Source organism: Crotalus tigris, unplaced genomic scaffold, assembly GCF_016545835.1.
Source record: "Crotalus tigris isolate CLP2741 ecotype Arizona unplaced genomic scaffold, ASM1654583v1 scf7180000019004.2909048, whole genome shotgun sequence".
NCBI lineage: Eukaryota > Metazoa > Chordata > Lepidosauria > Squamata > Viperidae > Crotalus > Crotalus tigris.
In genome coordinates this window covers 982833-1004844 of record NW_024097319.1, presented here as the reverse complement: position 1 = coordinate 1004844, position 22012 = coordinate 982833, and the positions used below count along the sequence as shown (strand labels likewise).

Genomic DNA, 22012 nt, shown 5'->3' with positions numbered 1-22012 from the left:
GTAAATATATTTTTCTGATTACATTGTTTCTCACTCTTCCTTAGACAGACCAAGAAGAAGAAGAAGAAAGACCTATAGGATCCAAAGCTCCAATTTGGATTCCTGATACCAGAGCTACCATGTGTATGATTTGTACCAGTGAATTCACTCTGACATGGAGAAGGCACCACTGCAGAGCTTGTGGGAAGGTTGTGAAAAATTAATATTCTTAGCTTTAAAAAAAGAAGAAAAAATTGGACACAAATGAATTTGGAAAAGATATATGTGCATATATTACCTTTTTCTTTTTTCAGATAATCTGCCAAGCTTGTTCATCAAACAAACATGGATTAGACTACATGAAAAATCACCCCGCAAGAGTGTGTGATCATTGCTTTAAAGAGCTGCAGAAACAGGGTAAAATTAAACCTGTTTTTCACTTTTGCTCATATATTTATTTTAGATATTTTTTACAGGGATTAGAATTTTTAGAATTACAATAGTAATCTTTCATTTAAAGTGGCATACATATTAATTTCTTCAAGAGTTAAATATAAAAAAATTCTAAATATAAAATTTATACATTATTTAGCAACATTTTTAGTTTATAGTATTGTGGTTTTTCAAATATGAAAATATATCTCTTGATTAAACCTATCTTGTTTATTCTTTTGAATTATTTGCAGTCAGTCATATTGAGTTACAATGCCTATTACTTTTTTTTTAAAAAAAAAAACCTTGCAGCTGTCTGAGATGAAACTTGTTACCTGCAAATCTTTGATCGCCAATCTCAGAATTAATGAGAAAGCAAAACATTCAGAATAGCTATATTTATTTATTTATTTATTTATTTCTAAAATTTATATGCCACCCAATCCCAAGGGACTCAGGGCGGCGTACAAAATTAAAACAATAATATGACAATAAAACAATAAAATAAATACATTCATACAGCGTGTCCGATCATATCCCGGCCCACCCCCAGGGACATCAGCCCCAGGCCTGCCGGAACAGGAGAGTTTTAATGGCTTTCTTAAAGGCCGGCAGGGTGGGAGTAGTTCGAACCTTGGGGGGAAGTTGATTCCACCAGGTCGGAGCCACCACAGAAAAGTGGTGTACAATCATGTACAAGTGATTAATGTATAATTACTTGTACATTAAGACATTTTAAAAGCTACAAATTGTTTTTGAAATATTGTATACAAATATCAGAGATGGATGTATAGCTTATAAAATTAATACATGATAAATTAAAAACTCTTTTAGTTCTCTGAATCAGAAATAATTGTAATTGTTACCTTAATTTCAGATAATATGTACACTTCTAAAAATGGATCTCCACTAAATCACCGATTGCCAACTAATGCTTTGTCTACAGTATTACACAGTATTCCATCTGGCAGGAAACAGAAAAAAATTCCAGCTGCATTGAAAGAAGTATGTCAGATCTTCTCAGTATTTTTTTTTTTTTTGTATTTACTAATAAAGATCTGTTGCTTAATGGAGACCAAATATACTGACATCTACCTGTTATTCTTTTCAAAGATTGTAGCTGTAGAATCACAGTACTTATTTTTATTCTGTTTTTTCTGCTTTCTGATTCCCCTTTCTCTCCCTCAGTATTCTTTCTGGGGATTGCAGGCAAGATTACCTGCCTTATTCTCAGCTAATAAAAGTGGAACAGTGATTAGATTTATACCATGAAAAGCCATTATTTGTCTTAATTTGAATGTGTTGATAAGCCACAATGGCATACAGGAAACTTTGAAGTGGCACCCTTTAAAGTTTTATACAATGCACTGAACTGGCGCATTTTGTATCTGGTGTTTGTTACAAAACTGAGAACCATAGTTGGGCAACATTAGGCTCAGTTAAAATGCACTCCAAAAGTATGTAAGCTTTTGATCCCTTTTGTTCCCATCTAATTCAGAGATCTACCAAGATGGTGAAAGGTCTAAAACTGATCTGTCAATTTTTCAGAATTCATCTGTCTTTGCCTCCTGCTTAGGGTTCAGAGGGAGTGGTAATAGTAATAGTTTATTGATTTATTAGTCTTATGACCTTACAAATCAAATCAAATATAGTACATACCGGTAGTCTAATTTTGGAATAAACTGGGAAGAAACAGAGTGATAAAATATAGATGTGTTCATACAAAGAGACAGTAATCAGATAAATGAATCTCCTTTACACAAAACCCCAATTTGTTTAATTTATCAGGTTCATAAAACCAGTCCCTTAGTTATAAACTTAGCAATTCTATGTACATTTGAGCCCAGAAAGAAATACGACAATTTGTGATTAGGATCCCAGTGGACTGTTCTTTCCAAAAGTATTTCAGACTAATTGGGGCATATAATTGGCAGTCAAACAAAATATGAGAAATATTTTCGATGGCTGGGATACCACATATGCAGGTTCCCTAAAGGCAAGTGGAAGAAGCACCCATATTTCGCCGTGGAGACCAATAACTTTTGGTCTAGAATAGATCCTTCTTAAAGATTGTGTCAGATTCAATGACAGGCATTACTCAGGTTTAAAAAAAAAGTTAGCCAACATTTTATTGTTAGCCAATTCTGGGATCTATTTTTAACCCTTTAATTCCATGTTGATTTGAGTGCTAATCAATCTTTAAAAAATTCCTTTGCCTGGAAGGGCATTAAGAGTAGATGCTGGGTAGAAAAGTCATGTTGTGAAATAAGTTTAGAACAGTGGTTCTCAACCTTTTTAATGCCACGACCCCCAACCGGTCGTAAGTCGAGGACTACTCAACCGGTCATAAGTCGAGGACTACTCAACTGGTGCATGCAGCACCATTTGCAGAATGGGACTTTTGGCGGGCTCAGCAGGGCAGAGACAGCCTGGACAATTCCTATTGGCTTTTGAAAGCCAATAGAATTAGATTCTATTCAAGAGAGTCTATTCTATTGGCTTTCAAAAGCCAATAGAATAAAAGGGAGTAGCATAACTAAGGAAAAGGGGGAAAAAATGGTGGACTGCGTTGTTTGGCGACCCCCGTGAAATGGTCGTTTGACCCCAAATGGGGTCCCGACCCACAGGTTGAGAACCACTGGTTTAGAAAGTTGGTTGACCCAGGAATTGGGCTGGGCCATACTTATCCGTTCTGTTAGGCATATTTTGGAAAGTCCGTAGGTTTATTGAATGGATCCTCTGCCAGTATGTGAATATTTTAGTTATTAAATGACTGTCCAAGGAATGCGTACCTGACCACAGGGGAAGATGTGTTCTTATCAGTTCCCAGTATGCATCTTAAAAAACAAGTCTAAACTTGTTCAAGTGAGATACCTTTATTAAGGCCTCACAATTCTGGAAATAGGTCAGCATTGAACTATTTTTGCTTTGAATACTTTCAATATAGGGGTCAAGGTACCCAAATGGTTGTAGTTAAATTTGTATAATCTTTGAGTACTTACCTCTGCCCTTGCTGAGTTTCTTTTAAAATGATTTAACCATGGCCCAATTCTGGTAAAAACCACCCCTAAACAGGTAAAAAAAATCATTTGTTCATTAGGCTCCCCATATATTACCCAGATATATTTCACACTTAAAGAATTAAGAACACAGTAATTATTTAGCGTTTGCAGCAGTCTTTTCAGGCCTATTTGGAAATGTTCCATTAGAATCATGTTATCAACATATAAAGGGATAAAATTATCATGGGTCTTTGGCATATGAGTATCTGCAGCATACAGGAATCCTGGTAAATCACTGACAGAAAAATTAAAAAGCATTGGGGCTAGAATACAACCCTATCTTGACATCATTATGGGTGGGTATACTGTTCATTAGAGAACCATTAATACCTGTACGGACTTTGAAATAGGTTTCTGAGTAAAAAAACTTAACCAAAAATAAAGACTTTGGGTTCCATATTTAAGCCAGTCAATTTCATCCATAGGATATTTCTGTTTGTAGAATCAAAAGCCGCACTAAGATCCATAAATACGGTAAACAGTTTCTTGCCATTTGTTAATTGTTATGAGATGGTGTAAGGTCAAACAATTGTCTATTGTGGAGCACTCTGGTCTGAATCCAGCTCGTTCCTCCATTAAGAGATTTATTTCCGTTACCCAGTTTTTTGTTTTGTTCAACAGATGTTTTACATACACTTTAGCCACAATTCCAATAAGGCTTATCAGTCTGTAGGTTTTTGGGCCACGTTTGTCTCCCTTTTTATATAGGGGGAGTATAATGATGATTTCCTATCTGACTGGAATTCAACCTATATTATTTATATGGATGAACACCCTGCTAACATTGGGGCCCACCAATCAATATGAGTCTTAAAAGGTTCTGGGAGTAGAATAGATGCCTTATTAGATTTTAGAAATAAAATTATAAATTTGTTTTCTGATACTGATATTGGAGACCAGGGAGGCAGGTTTTCAAAAGCTACGGTATCAGTAATTTGTTTGTATGCAAGACCATGGTTAGCATTAGGGAAAAAAACTGCAAAAAAAAAAAAAGTTCTCCGAAATTGAGGTTGCAATAGGAATATCAAATTGCAATTTACAGTATGTTCAATAAACCTGATATAGCTTTCCAGAAGAAAATGGTCTTTTTTGCTAAAACTTCCAGATCTCACCATATTTTAACTCTATGGGAGACTTTTTTTAAAAGATTAATGATTTCTTGTAGTCATGTTTAATTTTTAGCATTTTAGCATGGTTTATTTCTGGTAGGTGTCCCATGGTCTGACTCATTGATGCACTCAATAGCTTTCTGCTACATAAACAGAATCAAATCAATTTTAACTTGCTGACAGTTTCTAATAGGAAGTCTGGCTATTAAAAATTTTCTCAGTGAATGACATAGATCTGCATATTGGGTCAGAATGTTATCTGAATCTTGGGTAGAGGAGAAAATGGAGCTTCTCTAAGGCTGGGCCTGTTCTGAGTTCAGAAAGCTAGATAATGCCTTGATATCAACTTTGATCCAATTAAGCTTTCTGTTCTGCTTCACTTCAAGATTACCTCTCTTATCATGGGGCTTGTATAAGCTAATATCAGATCTGCCTTGAAGATGGATTATGATTGATTGATGATCGTTATCCTCCCTCACATGGGCTTAGAGCTGAAAGTGAGTGACTGGCCCAAGATCGCAGCTGCTTTGTTCTTCAGGCAGGATTAGAACTGATAGTTTCTAGCCTAAAGCTTTTAATCACTCCACCAAACTGGCTCCCTCATACTACTTACTGAACACAAATTATTTATATGATTTAAGTATGTTTATATTCTAGTCCTGCTGTCTGAAACCTTTTAGCATTTGCTGTAGTTTTTTTGCTTTAATTTTTAATTTATCTTGGGAAGAATGTTATGCGATGTTATGTGAAATACAAAATACCACTTAGAGAATGTTGAAATTTGGTTTTGCTTGTGTTCAACTTTTCTTTGGGATTCTTAATAAATTTTTCATTAAAACATACCCTTATAGAAAAGTAAATGCTAGTAATTTTTTAGTTTTAATAGGAATTGTATGAATGCTGTGCTGAAAAAAATCTGATGCTTTTATCCACCATCTTGTCAAGTGAATTGTGTTTAACAATAGCATCAAAATAATGAATTATAGATATTTAATATGTCCATACCAGCTCTGGAGGTGAAAGAGATTATAGTTGAACACTTCCAGAAGGCATCAACAACCATTATATGCAACATGTATATGTTTAATTGAAAATAAAAATGTTGTTGAAAAAAGAATCTTAAAAATGACAAATTGCCCACAGGTATTTTCAGATGCAGAAGGAATGATAGCAAAGTATCCTTTATAGCACATTCTTGTTTACCCAGGAATAAGTCCCATTGTATGAAATGTGTTTGATCTTAGTTGAATATAGAAGTAATATTCAACTATAGAGAAAAATACTGTTTTACTTGTGAGGAAAAACAATAATGAGAAGAAGACTAACTAGAAAATGGAGTATAGTAAACCAAGTTATACAACCTCTGGTATGTCTAGAGAGAATAGAAAATATCTTTTCTGAAATTCTCATTCAGTTTAATTCCTCTGGGTTCAATGATTTCTTACTGAAATTCTGGTTCAGAGAGCGCAAGCTAAAATATATATCTGATTGATCTATTTAGTCAGATTTTAATATAAAACCTATTTGTAAATTGTTTTCATTCATTCATTCATCCATTCTAAAGGCCCTTAGAAATATAAATGGAATAAGAGTCCAAGAAATAAGCAAACAAATAAAACTTTTAAAGACTTTTCTTAGCTTTGTTATAGTATATTTGAATCAAACATTATTTTCTATATTGCATTTGTAAAATATTTGTTTTAAAAAATAGTTCAACCAATCAATCAATTTATTACAATTTAGTACAATCAAATAGTTCTCTACTTCAGCGGTCCCCAACCTTTCTGGCTTGGTAGACCGGGGGGGGGGGAAGGGGATGGTTCTGTGTGAGCAGCAGGCATGAGCACTCCACTTGCACAAATGAAGCTTTGCGCGTGAGCACCTGCTCTTTGCACAAATGGAGCTTCACATGCGAGTTGCTTGTGCAAGCTGCACACACACAAAGTGTCCGCCACTTCCGCGGCCTGGTTTCAAAAGGGTCACAGCCAAATAGTGGTCAGTGGACTGGGGACCCCTTCTCTATTTGGCTGAAGGAGGACTAATTAGCAGGAGAGAAAGACTGATTCCTAGTTTTTTTTTTTGAAATGCTGAAAGTGTCATAGAGCACTAAAGTTGCTGAAAGGCCAGTTTACTAACAGAACATGGGCATTTGGACAGTAAATTAGCAAAATATATAAATGTAGCAAGCAGTTATACTTAATTCAAATTATTTGTTTTCAGCAGATTATAATGAAGATAATAATCAGTATACCAGGGAGGGGAGCAATTATACTACACTCTCTTGTAATTAAACTACATACTTGTGTTCATTGTAGGTATCGGCTAATACAGAAGATTCTTCAATAAGCGGCTACTTGTACAGATCAAAGGGCACCAAAAAACCATGGAAACACCTGTGGTTTGTGATAAAAAATAAAGTGCTATACACATATGCTGCTAGTGAGGTAAGAAATGAAAAGCTGAAAAAACATTTCATGAGCAGAATGTTGGGATTGCACTCCTATAGACTCTGTTTAGAGATAGTTCTCGATTTATGACCACAATTGACACTGGAATCCTCAGTCATTGAGGAAGTGGTTATTAAGTGAGAGGTCACATGACTGTTTCTCTCAATAACCACAATCCCAGCACTCCTCATTATGGTATTAAGTGATCATGTTGTCAAGCTATCATTTTTGGAGGAAGCTTTGTCAACCAGCCACCAAAAGCCAGACAGAATCTTCTCAGCAGGTGACAGTAGTTTGAGACCTTCCTTGCTGATTTTCTGGGGAAGCTGGTAGGCAAGATTGCAAATGGTGATCACATGAACGCAGAACACTAGGTAACCTGTTATAAATGTAAACAGATTGCAGAACACAATCACGTGACTGTGGGGAGCCTGCAATGTTTATAACTTCAAGCAAGGATCATAAGTCCCTTCAATTAGCACTGTCATAATTTTGATTGGTCATTAAGTGAGGGCCACCTGAGCTGAATGTAGAGAGTATCTTTAAACAAATCACTGGGGGAAATAACCTAATAAGTAAAATGATTCACACAAAATAATGAGCACTATATAATTGGAATTCACTGTTCTCAGATACAGCAATAATCAGCAATTCTGATAGATTTAAAGGAAACTGGGTGACTTCATGAAGCCTAAAAAAGAATTAGTCTTGATGAGTGATTACATTCTAAATTAATGATAGTGAAGCATATATACCAGGGTAACCACGTTAGTGGAAGAGAGTTATCACTGTTCTATTCATGCTTCTAAGTTTGGAAGGAAGTGTAGAGTAGAAATGCTGTGTATTCAGTCATTAGCTAAATAACTGAAGGATCTGAACCAAAATATTTCCTTCTGCTCACAGTTGGGACATTTAGAATCAAACTCAGGATTTAGTATTGGGCTAGAGTTGCAAGAAACATTCTTGAATGGCATTTTCACTGTTTCAAAAATGAAAAATCACATCTAATTCTGGGTTTCCTTTTAATATTAGGATGTAGCTGCTTTAGAGAGCCAACCTTTACTGGGTTTTACAGTTGCTGAAATTAAAGATGAACACTTAGAATCTAAAATTTTCCATTTATTGCACAAAAATACTTTATTTTACATATTCAAATCAGATGATTCCCAGTCAGCACAAAAGTAAGTGGCCAGTTATATATATGTTAAGTTATAAATTAAGGATATTCTGAGACAGTTTCAAAATATAGTATTGACTGTGATCCTATTGATTATTCCGATTGTACAGAAATTATTTTGCCAACATATAGATATCTTTTTAGTATTCCCAGTGAAGTACCTAAAAACTAGAGTAAATGAATTTTGTTTTTATTAGATTTTAGCAGAAAAAAAGCAGGCATTTGTTACTTGTACATAAATTGAGCAAAAATACAGAAAAAAAACCATATCTTTTTTCAAAAGCCGATTCCAAAAGTAGAGTGCTATTTAAGAATTGGATTCAAACCTGTTGCCTTGACCAGTGGTTCTCAACCTTTTTGAATGAATCAGCCCCTTGAGCCAATGAGGAAGTTGTCATCGGCCCCTTACCCCAACATAACCTCTCAATCACAACATAGGAAATAATTCTTCAATTTATGTAAACACTTTTTTTGTTTTCTTTAAAATTGTCATCTGGACATATTGATGCAAATAATTTATTTCCAGTCTTTTTCCCATATCTCAACTGTGTGAAAAATTTTAGTGCCACCCGTCACTTTATTCCCAAACTTCATGATACATGTATTTCATTATTATCTTATTTATTCAAGACACTTAAATGTAATGACTACTGAAAACAAAATTCAATTGCAAGAAGATGAAATGCCCGAAAAGAAAAACAGTAACATTTAATGATTGAATGACAAGTGAAATTTAAGACGCAAAAAGAAATATAAAAAGGGCATAAGAACAAACCGCAATGCAGGAACTAATAATTTCAAGACGAAAACTCTGAAACTAAATTAAGATTTGAGGAAAGTATATATAGTCATGCACACTGTAAAAAGGATTAAAAAGACACAAAGAAAATATAATATTGAACTGGAGTGCATGCTAAAAAAGTACAATACAAAGAGACACACAAAATATTTTACAGAGCACAACAAAAATTTGAAAACGAAGCCGAAGCCGAAAACTGGAACGTGAAATCCAATGCAAGCAAATACAATGATAAAAGCTCAGACAATTATTAATGAAAAAAATGTATGTACATTAAAAGCAAAAAAAAGAGAACATCAATGGCTGGCCTGTGCTTGGTGAGCTGATGCCAATTTCTTGATGTCTGGAACTATTTTTGTTAATCGCATTATTAAATCACCACGCTCAGAGATCTTCAACATGTTCCTTGACTTAGAAAGGATCTGTTGGATGGCACTGAAGCCCCTCTCCACTAAGTAAGTGGAAGAAAAGGTTAAAAGAAGCAACTTAGCTTCCTCCCACAATATTGGGTAAGTGTTCCTCATTTTCACCCAAAAAGCTTCGTAGCCGTAACTCTGAAAATGTGACTGGGCTTCACAGTCGTATTTCAGATCTGTCAGTGGCTCTTGCAGTTTGGGATGAAGTTGTGCAAAGTCTGCTGTGAAAGGATTTAGCACCCAAGTGGGCATTTCCAGATTTATCAGATCATAGAATCTGGTTTCCATATCTTCTTTTAGTTGCTTCAAGTGGCAGCAAAAAATGTCCAAATCTTCTCTTTGGAGTTCATGTTCATTACCAAGGCTTGGGAACTGATACAGCTCCTGGCGACTCATATTGCTTGCAAGGAGATCCAATATGGAAATAAATGAGCAGATTACTCCCTTGGCCTTAAGAAAATTGATTTTATCTCCTTGCAGCTTTACGTTCACTTCATTCAGCTTGTCAAAAACATTAGCGAGATAAGCAACATCCAGACATCGAAGTTTAAGAGAACTGCTTAAACTTGGGTCAATGGATTCAAGAAATTCAACAACTGTGTCAAAAAGTTCTCTGCAAACACTTTCCTTTTGAAAGCCACCTTACTTCGGTGTGCAAAAGGAAACGTTCAAACTCATCATTTTCTTCACAAAGCTTATGAAAAAGTCGATTGTTCAAGGCATTCAACTTAATTTTATTTACAGCATTAATGAGGTAATGTAGAGACTCGTGCAAACGGCCACTCAAATTTTTTGAGACAAGGTGCTGTCTATGAACGACGCAATGGACAGTCATAACTCCAGGTACAACTGATTTTAGATGAGCTTGTAATCCACAATATCATCCAATCATGGATGCAGCTCCGTCAGTTGCACATACCACGACGTTTGTCAAAGGGATGTTTTTCTCATTAAAAAACTCTTCAACCTTTTTAAATGTCAAAGAACCTTTTGTGTCGGTGGCTAAATTTCGAACAAATAACAGTTCTTCCCCGATCTCTTCATTTCCGTTGATGAAATGGACATAAGCCAATAACAAGGCTTCATTTTCATGAATCGTTAACTCGTCAATCTGCATCACGAATTCTGTATTTTTAAGGTGTCAATAAGCCTTTCTTCCACATCAGCAGCCATTTCATCAATTCTTTTTGATATGGTGTCATTGCTCAAAGGAATCGATTGTGTGATAGTGCTTGTGCTGGGCCCCAACATAGTGGCAATAATAATAAGTGATGTGTATTCACATATGTACGGCATTCTGTACTGAAGCTAGCTGGAGGAACATTTGAAAACACAATTCAATCCACTAATAGCGAGTCATTTGATGTTTTTGTATGACAGATATACAGCGATTCACTGTACGAAAAAGTCTCAAAAGTGTCCCCAAAACTTCTCGCTCCATCACCCCCATATCGCCCTTTTCGTTCCTTCACCCCCACGTCACCCCTTTTCGTTCCATTGCCCCCCTGAAAAATGAAATCGCCCCCTGGGGGGCAATATCGCCCAGGTTAAGAACCACTGGTCTTGACCATTTTTCATTTAGAATTATGCATGGTTTTTATTTATGAAATTTATAGACCTCCCATCTTATCTCAAGGTAACTAACTTTAACATCCTCTAGTGCAGGGCTTTTCAACCTTTTCACCCATTGTACCACTTTTAGGATATGGCAATATCCGAGTACCACCAGTCACCTAGCAAGGTGTCAAAAACTTGATGACCCCCCCCCAAAAAGGAAAAAAGTGATAAAGTACAGGTAGTCCTCGACTTACAACAGTTCGCTTAGTGACTGTTCGAAGTTACAATGGCACTGAAAAAAGTGCTCCCCAAGCCACAGCTGAGCAAGACACGTGCCTGTCCACCCGGCGGCGCTCTTACTCCTGTCCGAGGTTTTCATTGTTGTGAGCATTTCTGTTGAGGATTGGCAGCGGGGGTGGGGTGAGAGGGTGTTTGGTTTTTATTCCCCCTGTCTGCTGGGTGGTTGCAGCAGGTTTTGATCACTTCATCTGGGAAACTGTGACCATCATAAATATGAATCAGTTGCCAAGCATCTTAATGTAAATCACAAGACCCTGGAGATGCTGCAACATTCCAGCTGATCGACGCTTCTTCTGCGCTCAGCAGAAGTGCCATGATCAGCACCGAGCTCCAGCTGGATCCTCATGCTGATCCTGGCGCTTCCACTGAGCCCTGACAGTCCCGAAGAAGCGCTGATCCTGGTGCCTCCACTGAGCCCTGACAGCCCTGCAGCTCCAGTCATCTCTCGCTCAGGCTTGTGCAGTGCTGCCACCGGTTCAGCTCATTCCCCTCCTCCACTACCACTAGAATGGTCGCGTACCACCTGACAGGTGCCAATGTACCACAGGTGGTACCCGTACCACTGGTTGAAAAGCCCTGCTCTAGTGTGGCTTTGATTGTAATTATGTTAAATCAGGATAAATGAGTCAATTACTTAAATATTCCAATTTGCTGAATATATATATATATATATATATATATATATATATATATATATATACACACACACACACACACACACACACACACACACACACACTGAAAACCATTATACTTGATCTAGCAACACAGCTGTAAGTTTAGAAATCTTCTTGTGCTCCCAGAAGATGTCTGGGTTTACATATCTTAGCTCCCTTTCCTGACTTAGTGTGGCAGCATAATAGTTATTACTGTTCTCACCTCTCTTCAAAAGGAATCCCTCTATCCAGCATCTTCCTCCAACCTTGGCACATGAGAAAATATGGCACCCATAGTCTGTGTACCTTACTGACAAGTAAAATAAACAAAATAAAATGGCAAATGGGAATAAATTTTGTAACAGTAAGTTGTAACAGTAAGGTCCTCTGTGTGGAGATGGCTGACTAGAAAAAAAATCAACCCCACCTTACAGAGACAGAACAATCATTCAGAATTTAAAATGGAACTAAAACCTTTATTAAAAAGAAATAAAGTGAAAAGTGATTTTTCGTGTTTTAAACAGATAACTTATAAAACATTCAGTAGCAGGTAAGATAAAAATATAGAGCAACTAACATCACAGATAACATGTTTTCCATAGAAAATATATAGAACATGAAATAGAGAGCCTAATTACCTGAAACAAGAAAGCATTAACCAGTAGATACAGCAGAGAAATTAAATATCAATTCCTAGCTTTTCCTATTTTCCTAGAGAATAGATAACCCTCAGAACAGATACTCCCTTTGTTCATAAAGTACTTATTCTTAGCAAATGCTTTTTTCTGCAAATTATAGTTTAAGTCTAAATGTTGATCTTAAATCTTACTTGTTTCCAGCCTTTGCCTAGCAACTTCTTAGTGATTTTAAAAAAAAGATTCCTAATGAGCAGGAAGGGTTTGAAAGAAGCTGCTTGTTTCATATGTACCAAAACCCTGTGCTTCTCTTTACAACAGAAAGAGATGCCTCAACTAGCAGCTTGCCATCTCACAAGAGGCTTGTGGGCAATTAATGAGAGTGTACATGGGGATGTGGTTTTGTTATTAAAATAATGTTTTCTTTTTTTCCAATAGGTGGATAGAAGCTTTTCAAGAAGCCACAATATTGTAGCACATTCTGGGTTTAAAGAAAATGCATATGACAATGATATTATAGTTCTGTACATTATAGTCAATGAATTGGCCCAGGCCACAGGTCGGCAACCTGCGGCTCTGGAGCCACATGCGGTTCTTTGAGCTTTCCCATGTGGCTCCCAGACTCCTCTGCCATTTGCAGAAAGAGACAGAGGCACTTGCACTTCCATGCTTCTGTGTGTGTGTGTGTGTGTGTGTGTGTGTGTGTGTGTGTGTGAAAGAGAGTGGACTCATGATGTTCTCTGACAAGCTGAAAAGCTTTTTAGGTGGGGCTCCTCCCTTTCCTGCGTCTCTGCAGGAAGCAGGAAGGGCAGAGAGAGCTAGCTAGCCCAGCTGAGCTGACTCAGGAATTCTGGGAGTTGAAGTCCATGAGGTTACTTACCCCTGAGCTTGTTGGAGAACAGCTTGAAGCCAGCTTGCCAGGTGAGCAGAAGATCGGAGGGGGGGGGGGAGAAAGAGAAAGAGAGGGAGAGGAAAGAGAGAGAGAGAGAGAAAGAGAGTGGGGAAGAGGACTGGCAGACCAAGGGCAGAATGAGACCTTTTTGACATCTAAAATGAAGATAACACTGCATATATCCTTTTTTACCTTTATGATACATACATACATACATACATACATACATACATACATACACACACACACACACACACATATTGTTGTTGTTAATTGCGAAGTCGTATCCGACCCATCGTGACCCCATGGACAACGTTCCTCCAGGTCTTCCTGTCCTCTACCATCTTCTGGAGTCCATTTAAGTTCACACCTACTGCTTCAGTGACTCCAGCCAGCCATCTCATTCTCTGTCGTCCCCTTCTTCTATTGCCCTCAATCTTTCCCAGCATTAGGCCCTTCTCCAGTGAGTCCTTCCTTCTCATTAGGTGGCCAAAGTATTTGAGTTTCAACTTCAGGATCTGGCCTTCTAAAGAGCAGTTGGGGTTGATCTCTTCTAGGACTGACCGGTTTGAACGCCTTGCAGTCCAAGGGACTCGCAGGAGTCTTCTCCAGCACCATAGTTCAAAGGCCTCAATTCTTTGGCGCTCAGCCTTTCTTATGGTCCAACTTTCACAGCCATACATTGCAACTGGGAAAACCATGGCCTGGACTATACGCACTTTTGTTGGCAGGGTGATGTCTCTGCTTTTTAGTATGCTGTCTAGATTTACCATAGCTTTCCTCCCCAGGAGCAAGCGTCTTTTAATTTCTTGGCTGCAGTCCCCATCTGAGGTGATCTTGGAGCCCAGAAAAATAAAATCTGTCACTACCTCCATTTCTTCCCCATCTATTTGCCAGGAATTGAGAGGGCCGGATGCCATGATTTTGATTTTCTTAATGTTGAGTTTCAAGCCAACATTTGCACTCTCCTTCTTCACCCGCATCAAGAGGCTCTTTAGTTCCTCTTCACTTTCTGCCATTAGAGTGGTATCATCTGCATATCTTAGGTTCTTGATATTTCTACCGGCAATCTTAATTCCAACTTTTGAATCATCTAGCCCTGCCTTTCTCATGATGTGCTCTGCATATAAGTTAAATAGACAGGGCGACAGTATACAGCCTTGCCGGACTCCTTTTCCAATTTTGAACCAATCAGTGGTTCCATGTCCAGTTCTCACTGTTGCTTCTTGACCCGCATATAGGTTTCTCAAGAGACAAATAAGATGGTCTGGTATTCCCATCTCTTTAAGAACTTGCCACAATTTGTTGTGATCCACACAACCAAAGGCTTTAGCATAGTCAATGAAGCAGAAGTAGATGTTTTTCTGGAACTCCCTAGCTTTCTCCATGATCCAGTGTATGTTGGCAATTTGATCTCTAGTTCCTCTGCCTCTTCGAAATCCTGCCTGTACTTCTGGTAAACACACACACACACACACACACACACACACAGTTTTTCACACAGACCGGTCTGATTGATTGCACCTTGGCATTTTGATTGCTATACTGCAGTTCTACTTTTTTTTTTAATAATCACTTTTGCCTTGCAGCCCCCCAACTAGGGGCATTAAGCAGGCTCAAGTCGCTACTGTGATACATTACAAATTCAGATTTCTTTTTGCTGACAAAAAGATTTGTCAGCAAAAAGAAATCTGAATATGTGTGTGTGTATAATAATGGTAAAAAAGGATGTATGCAGTGTTATCTTCATTTTAGATATCAAAAGGGTTTTGCGGCTCCCAGTGTTTTGTTTTCGACGGGAAATGGGCCCAAGTGGCTCTTTGAGTGTTTTGGGTTGCTTACCCCTGGCCTAGGCAATGCCTTTTTTAAAATAGTGGTCTGAACTTAGTCTCTGGCTCAGGCATGATTTTTAAAGAAATGTGAATACTAGATGTCATACAAAATATGTTATTTATTAAACTCTGCCACTGTTTTACATTTGGTAATGGTCAGAATCATTCTGAAACTCAAGCTGAATTTTAAAGTTTCCTTCATTGCAGAAACTTATAAACCACAGTATCATTTGACAGAAAAGTGCAACAAGGTATTTCTCTGGTCTGTTCCAAAGACAATTTTCACATATGCAAAATGCAAGACTTTTCAGTAGGCTTTTAGGATTTCTTGCTTTAATTTTTGGTAAATCTACTAAACTATTGTGCATTCTACCATCCATATACATTTCATATTTAAACAACTATGTTTAAGTTTATTAATTGGCCTACATAAGGCAATGTAAAAGTCACTTTATAATGATCAGTTGCACATTAACCTCTTACAATGTTATTCATATTTTTAATATTCCATAATGCTGCATCTGATCAATTTCTGGTGCTATATATGGAAGATATTGTGTGAAACTTTTTTCACTAAAACCTGAACTTGACTCTTTCCTGGAAAATTAATGAAATATCTTAGCAGGAAAAGCCTAATATTTGGAATGGAAGGGTAAGAATATACCAATCTTTCTAGATCTATCCCTTTGGATAGTCAAGCAACATTAGCTATTCAGTTGGGTAGCAAGCCATAAGATGATGATTTTTTAAAATTCAGATATTTTTATCTATATGCCTGATTCAGGCATAAATATTTTTTATCCAGAAATCACAGCAAAATTTATAATTAGAATCAAAAGAAAAAAATGAAATAGGTGCCCATTGTGTTTCTAAAAACTATTTTTTAAAGCTGAAGATAGTCCTTCCAAGTTCACAGACGTTTCTTCACTATCACATGATTTTTGCAGGAGTTCATGTGGGTTCAGTTCTTTTCTTTGTATTTTTGTTTTATCCTCAGTACATTACAATAATTACAAAAACTATTAGGACATGAGACACAGAAACTAGCTTAGTAGGGCTGAAGCTACCAATCAAAACTAGCCACCGGCTTTCCTGGCCACCAAGAACACTGTAATTTCCAGGGATAGAAAAGAACCCTTGAGCTATGCACAATGGGAATGCTATATTTTCTAATACTGGCTACCACTTTATTGCCAGATTTGGCAATAATCTAACCATCATCTGGAGTGAACTTCAGATTTTTAGCCATTATCCATTTCATCACAACTTCAAAACATCTGTCAAGCACCAGCTTTCCTGATGACAACTTTACATTTCTGAGTCACTATTCTTAACAGGCCACCACTTTGTGTTCCGGAAGAACAGAACCTTCTGAAGCCTCATAATTCAAATGCCATGGGGACAAATAAATCTCCAGTTGCAACTTTCTAGCAAATACTCAACCCATTCCAGCAATATCCCAAGATCAGTTCGTTAGTATTATTAAAAGTGGCTTAGAGATACAAGAATATGAGCACAGTGGTATGGATTTTCTGTGCTATATCTAGTTGAAGCCAAAGTATAAAAGATCTGAATAATCTTTCAATCATACTTGTAGTTGAATGGCTGAAATCTTTCCCAAGACATTATTTTTGGTTGCTTGTTGTTTAGAATCTATGGGTTTAATTTTTTCAAGGCAGTAAATAATGTCCTCAATAAAGAGGCACTGACCACTAACTGGATTTACCTTTTAGTTTCTACCTGAAAACTACTATATCTGCTCCATAATATGGTTGTACAGGCAGTAATGGCAATATGTGCCTATGTAATAACTGCTATATGAATTGTACCAGTTGTGAGTTTCCAGATAACAATAAAGTGCTGATTATGACCTGTAAAGCCTGTGTTTACAAAGGCCTGGCTTTTTGAGACTTTCTGTCCATTTAATAAGATGTGACACAACCAGAATGCTTCAGATTTCAATTTTAAAACATTGCCAGTTGATAAGATGTAGGCTGCTAGTCTTCTCTCTTAAAGCACTTGGTTTCTGGAATAGTACATCCCAAAGTTCAGCAGGCCCTTAAGACTTGGTTCTTTCACCAGCTGCTGGGTGAGAACTATGCACTTTTGGGGAATTTTTATTTGTTATATTCTTGGTTTATTGCCCCTTTCGTTTGCATACTGTATTGGAGATAAGATTGTACACCCTCCACCATCACTCTATCAAGGTGCTTATAAATATGATTTATAATTTTTTTATGATCTTATACTTAGGGGTAGAGCTGGGGCAACTGAGTGGAGCTGACTGGATGCCCTTCCTGACACCTATGTGGAGTTTGCAGCAGATATTTTTTCTTTGTGCCTAAGAAAGAAACATCTGCCGCTACCTAGGATTGAACTCTTAACCTTCCAAGTGTGAGGCAAGTATCTTCACCACTAGGTCACCATGCCACTCAAATGTGATTTATAAATAAAAATATGGATACGAATAGCCATCATGAAATGAGTCCCATATCAATATCTTGTTGAATTGTAGATCACAATAATTGAAGCTGACCTCTTAAATTCTGATCAGATGGCAATCTCTTAAATTCAGTAAAATTGGCAAAAACTGTGGCACATCATTTGCAGCAGGTGTATCCTCCAACATGCTGCAACCTTTTGCAAGGGATACAGAGTCAGATTAGCCTTGAACAGTCCAGCCACCATCTGAAATTTTTTTACAGAGCATTTCACTAAAAGGATATTGAGAAGTAAGTTCTCTGTGCAATCATTTGGAGTGGTACTTTGCCAGGTAGAGAGAGATACATGAGATCTGAGTCCTTACTAGGTCAGAGTGATATTAAAACCAGATAGCCTTTTTCCTCAGTGATGAGGTCTGTTCATGTTCCAAATTAAACTGCACTGATTCACTCAAAGTGGAGAGGAGGAGATTCTCCAAGACCATTGGGAAACCAGCACAGAGCATGAGCAGTCAGTAGTCATCTTCTGACTTCCCGATCTCTTCACCTTTCCTTCCTACTGATGATTGCTGATGACATTGATCTTTATTTCCCTTTACCCAAGCACATATGGTCCTTAAAACCAACAACCTAACAAAACAAAACAAATCATATTCTTAACCCAGTAATTTTTCATCTCTTTTCCTCCTTCCAATTAAAGGAAGGGTGGGTTCAAGCCTTTTCACAAAACAAAGTGGTAAGCAAAATGCAGCCCCCTTTAGTGATAATGTGCTACCAATAGTAAGCTCTGATACGTTCTAACTTTGACAGCAAACAGATTTTCAGAAGATATCTGGAAAATTTCCCTGCAGTTCCTTCTATTCTGATATCTCAGGTTTAAACGTAAGTAAAAAGGGATCACTCATAAAGGACAAAAACAACTTTCTAAACTAAAGCATGCTAAATAACGTGCTAGAAAATCAGTGTTTCTCAACCTTAACAACTTGAAGCTGGGTGGACTTCAGTTCCCAGAATTCTCCAGCCATCTTTGCTGGCTGGAGAATTCTGGGAGTTGAAGTCCAGACATCTTCAAGTTGCCAAGGTTGAGAAACACTGCTAGATAAAGATGCTTTCCAATCTTGACCGCAAGAACTTAATACGGGTCTAAGTGTACAGTTTCTTTGCAACAAAGGAAAGTGCTTCCTCGATTTCCCAGTAAAACCTACAGTAATGGTGGCCTTCCATCCGAGTACTAACTAGATCAAACCCTTCTTAGTGTCCAAGCCTAGACCAAGTCCTCCAGGGGCTTCCAAGTGATAAAACGTCTTCCTAATATGCGTCTCTGAAAAATGCACGGAATACTGAATGGACATTCCAATAGCTCTCTCCACTTGCCTCCTTAATAAACCTGATCGACAGGAAAACCCGCGAGAAAATGCTTAGCTAGTTCTCATACTGTTTCTCCGCCCCTCTCCCCTCATTGTTACGGCTACCAAAGGCAAAACGCTTCCTTCCTTCCCTTTCCTCGGGCCGGCACGGTGACGTTCGTTCTTCCCTCGCTACGGGCTTACTTTGCGCATGCGCAGCCGTTCTGCGGGTAGCGGAGGCTACTGCGGAGGGGGAGGGGAAACAGAACGTTACGCCACGCCACACGACGGGACAGGACCGAACGTAGAAATCGGGGTCACGAACTCTGACCTCCCAGATCCGGAGCCGCCACCGACAAATAAACCCTAAAGAGCTGCAGCTGCGCCTGACAGGTAAGAGGAGGAAAGGGCGGGGATAGAGAAATGAAGCGCCCGCCGCTGGTGGTATCCCAGTTCAGAGAGGCCTTCCCTTCCTTCGGAGGTTAGGCTGGCCAGGCGGCTTCGTCGTGTTTCCTAATTGCGGCCTCTTCCGTGCCTTGTAGTGGCAGGATGCCGTTATGCATGTGCTGGACGGTAGAAGTAGTAGTAGTAGTAGTTCCTCCTGGTGCCGCCGCCGCCGCCCCTCTGACCTTTCACCCACAGGAAAGGCTTGTATCTTCCCTCCCCGGATCCTAGCCGCGCCCCGGGGCCTTTTCTTGTGGACCTCGCCCTCTGCTTTATGGGAATTTGAACGCGATGGAGTTAGAGTCGGCCCGGTCGTTACTTAGGCTGCCGCTTTGCTGTGCGGAAAGGCTTCGGAGCGTTGCTGTCTTACACCGCAGCAGCCATTTTGTGTCCGCGAGTGACAGCGGGCTGGTGCCTCCCTCCGACTGGTTGACGGACGGGTCTCCTGCTGGGTTAAATACTTGAGGCCTATTACTCAAAACTGCAGAGGAAGTGGGCTGACTAGTCTAATTCCTTCCTGTATCATTGAACGTTGGTAGATACAAGAGCAACAACACCCACCAACAACGTGCCTTCAGTGACAACGTTAGATGTTACTGAAAGGGATTCCTTTCATAATTTTTCCTGATAACGTTGATTTTACACGCAGTTATGTAGCTCTCCGTGAGTGCATTCAAATGCAAGAATTAATCTTAGTCTGTAGGGGTGTGGTAATCTTTGTTCTTAATTTTAAAATATTAAGCTTAATTTTCTAGTTCTTTTGTCCCATAATTGAGAATAATAGTGTGAAATATTACTTTCTGATTCATTCCTCCTGTGCATCTATTTTTATGCAGTGTGGGTCGTAATTACGGCAAAACGCTTTCAGTATGATTTAATTAAATTCTCACGCAGATGAGAATTTACTGTGGGCTAATCTTTGGTAAGGATTTTAAGCTGTCATCAATAACCGATCTAGCAATGTTGCCTGTTTCTGCTCTAGAAAATACTGTACTGTCTAATTATTTTACATTTCTTTTTAGCATGGTATATACAGTCCACTTTTCCTTAAGTTTCAGACCAGAGACACATGCAGAAATTACATTATATCATGCCCTCTAATGACTACATATCTCTCCCTGCAATAGCATTGACCACTGGGACTGAATATCTCCTAAAGCTAATAAATAGTACAACTTGTGAATGAGAAAGGATCATATTGATAAATTAAAAATAATTATTAGTTGCAAAGCAATACCTGGCATGCTGTTTGGAGCTAGCAGAGTGCCAGCAGAACTGGAGTTGATGGACCTGGAGATGTTGGAGGCATTCGAGAATATATTTTTGGAGGCAGTAATAATAGTAATGGGGCATTTATTTTGTTTTTTAAAATGCTGCTGAACTGCTGTTTTGCTGACTTCATTTTGAGGAAGTATATAATCTTATAAATGCAATTGCCCAGAAATTCAATTCCTGATAAACCCAATGGAAAAGATCTGTAATTAGATATATCTGATGAGTCCCAACCATGATGAAACCAGACACATACTGCCTCCTGGTGCTCAGAATACTTTTCATTAATCACATCTAAAAGTATCTGGCTTTGAAGTCTGGGATTTAGCATTTTGATTCAATAAAAGGGATAGATGTAGGGTTTTCTTCGAAAATGATATTAAAAGTGTTCCCTTGCCCATTCCCTTACTTATTCTTAACATGCATTTATTAGATTGCATTGGTTGACTGGAACTATTTCTCATCCTTGCCCTGTATAAAACTCTTTTCTTTCTGTTTCTAATAGTGTGTATTAAAGCAGCCATTGAGTTTTCTTGAAAATTGTGATCTAGAAAATTGTTCACATATTTCAACTGATATAGTAATTAGAATTAGAATATTTTCACTATGTAATGTGCCTACAATTGTATATCATATAGATTACTCAGAGATAACCTTTCTGTTCTGTTCTTTTTGAAATTGGCTTTCTGATGTTTAATAATAATTGCCATGTATTTAAAAACTATTATTAGAAATCAGAAACAATACTTACTGCTCTTTTCTATTTTCCCAGAATTTAGTTTTAATATTTGAAAAATAATGTAGATTCTTAAAATGTACAAGATACAAGTACATTTGGTAATTCTGTATGTAAGCAAGCATTGCTATATAGAACCTTTTGATCCAGTTTGATGGTTCTGTTACTTTAAATCCATCATAGGGAAGTGTGCAAAATGATGCACAAATATCTCTTTGATAATCTGAAATCTACTTATTTAACATATGGTTAGACTAAAATTATAGCCATTTTTCCATTTTTTATGAGTAATCTTATGTTCAAAATATCCATGTGTATAGATTTTGCATTACATATTTTTAGTGTATTATAGTTCTGGTATACATTTTAAAATTCAATTTTGTTAGTTTCAAAAATGATAGTGAAGTAATGTGATTTCTGAAACTTCTATTGCTTAGCTGAACTTACATTCATATTGTCTCTAAATTTAAAAAGTGAATA

General features: G+C 37.8%; 2 protein-coding genes across 6 annotated transcripts in view; both read left to right on the top strand.

The window, feature by feature from the left end:
- The window catches only part of FGD6 (FYVE, RhoGEF and PH domain containing 6), a 72474-nt gene extending 59180 nt beyond the window's left edge, over nucleotides 1–13294 (top strand). The window contains exons 16-21 of one of the 2 annotated variants that reach the window (XM_039358122.1): nucleotides 45–188; nucleotides 294–396; nucleotides 1289–1416; nucleotides 6898–7026; nucleotides 8062–8210; nucleotides 13008–13178. In XM_039358122.1, coding sequence (XP_039214056.1) covers nucleotides 45–188; nucleotides 294–396; nucleotides 1289–1416; nucleotides 6898–7026; nucleotides 8062–8210; nucleotides 13008–13044 — 690 coding nt within the window. In that variant the 3' untranslated portion in view covers nucleotides 13045–13178. Of the gene's footprint in view, nucleotides 1–44; nucleotides 189–293; nucleotides 397–1288; nucleotides 1417–6897; nucleotides 7027–8061; nucleotides 8211–13007 lie in introns of both variants that reach the window. The other variant, XM_039358123.1, reaches the window with a different exon arrangement.
- A 5519-nt stretch (nucleotides 13295–18813) lies between these two features.
- NR2C1 (nuclear receptor subfamily 2 group C member 1) overlaps nucleotides 18814–22012 on the top strand; it is a 42313-nt gene continuing 39114 nt past the window's right edge. Inside the window, exons 1-2 of one of the 4 annotated variants that reach the window (XM_039358137.1) lie at nucleotides 19595–20187; nucleotides 20361–20446. The gene's annotated coding sequence lies outside the window, so the exon portion shown is untranslated. Of the gene's footprint in view, nucleotides 19474–19594; nucleotides 20188–20219; nucleotides 20447–22012 lie in introns of those variants that run through there. The other 3 variants (XM_039358134.1, XM_039358136.1, XM_039358135.1) reach the window with 3 other exon arrangements.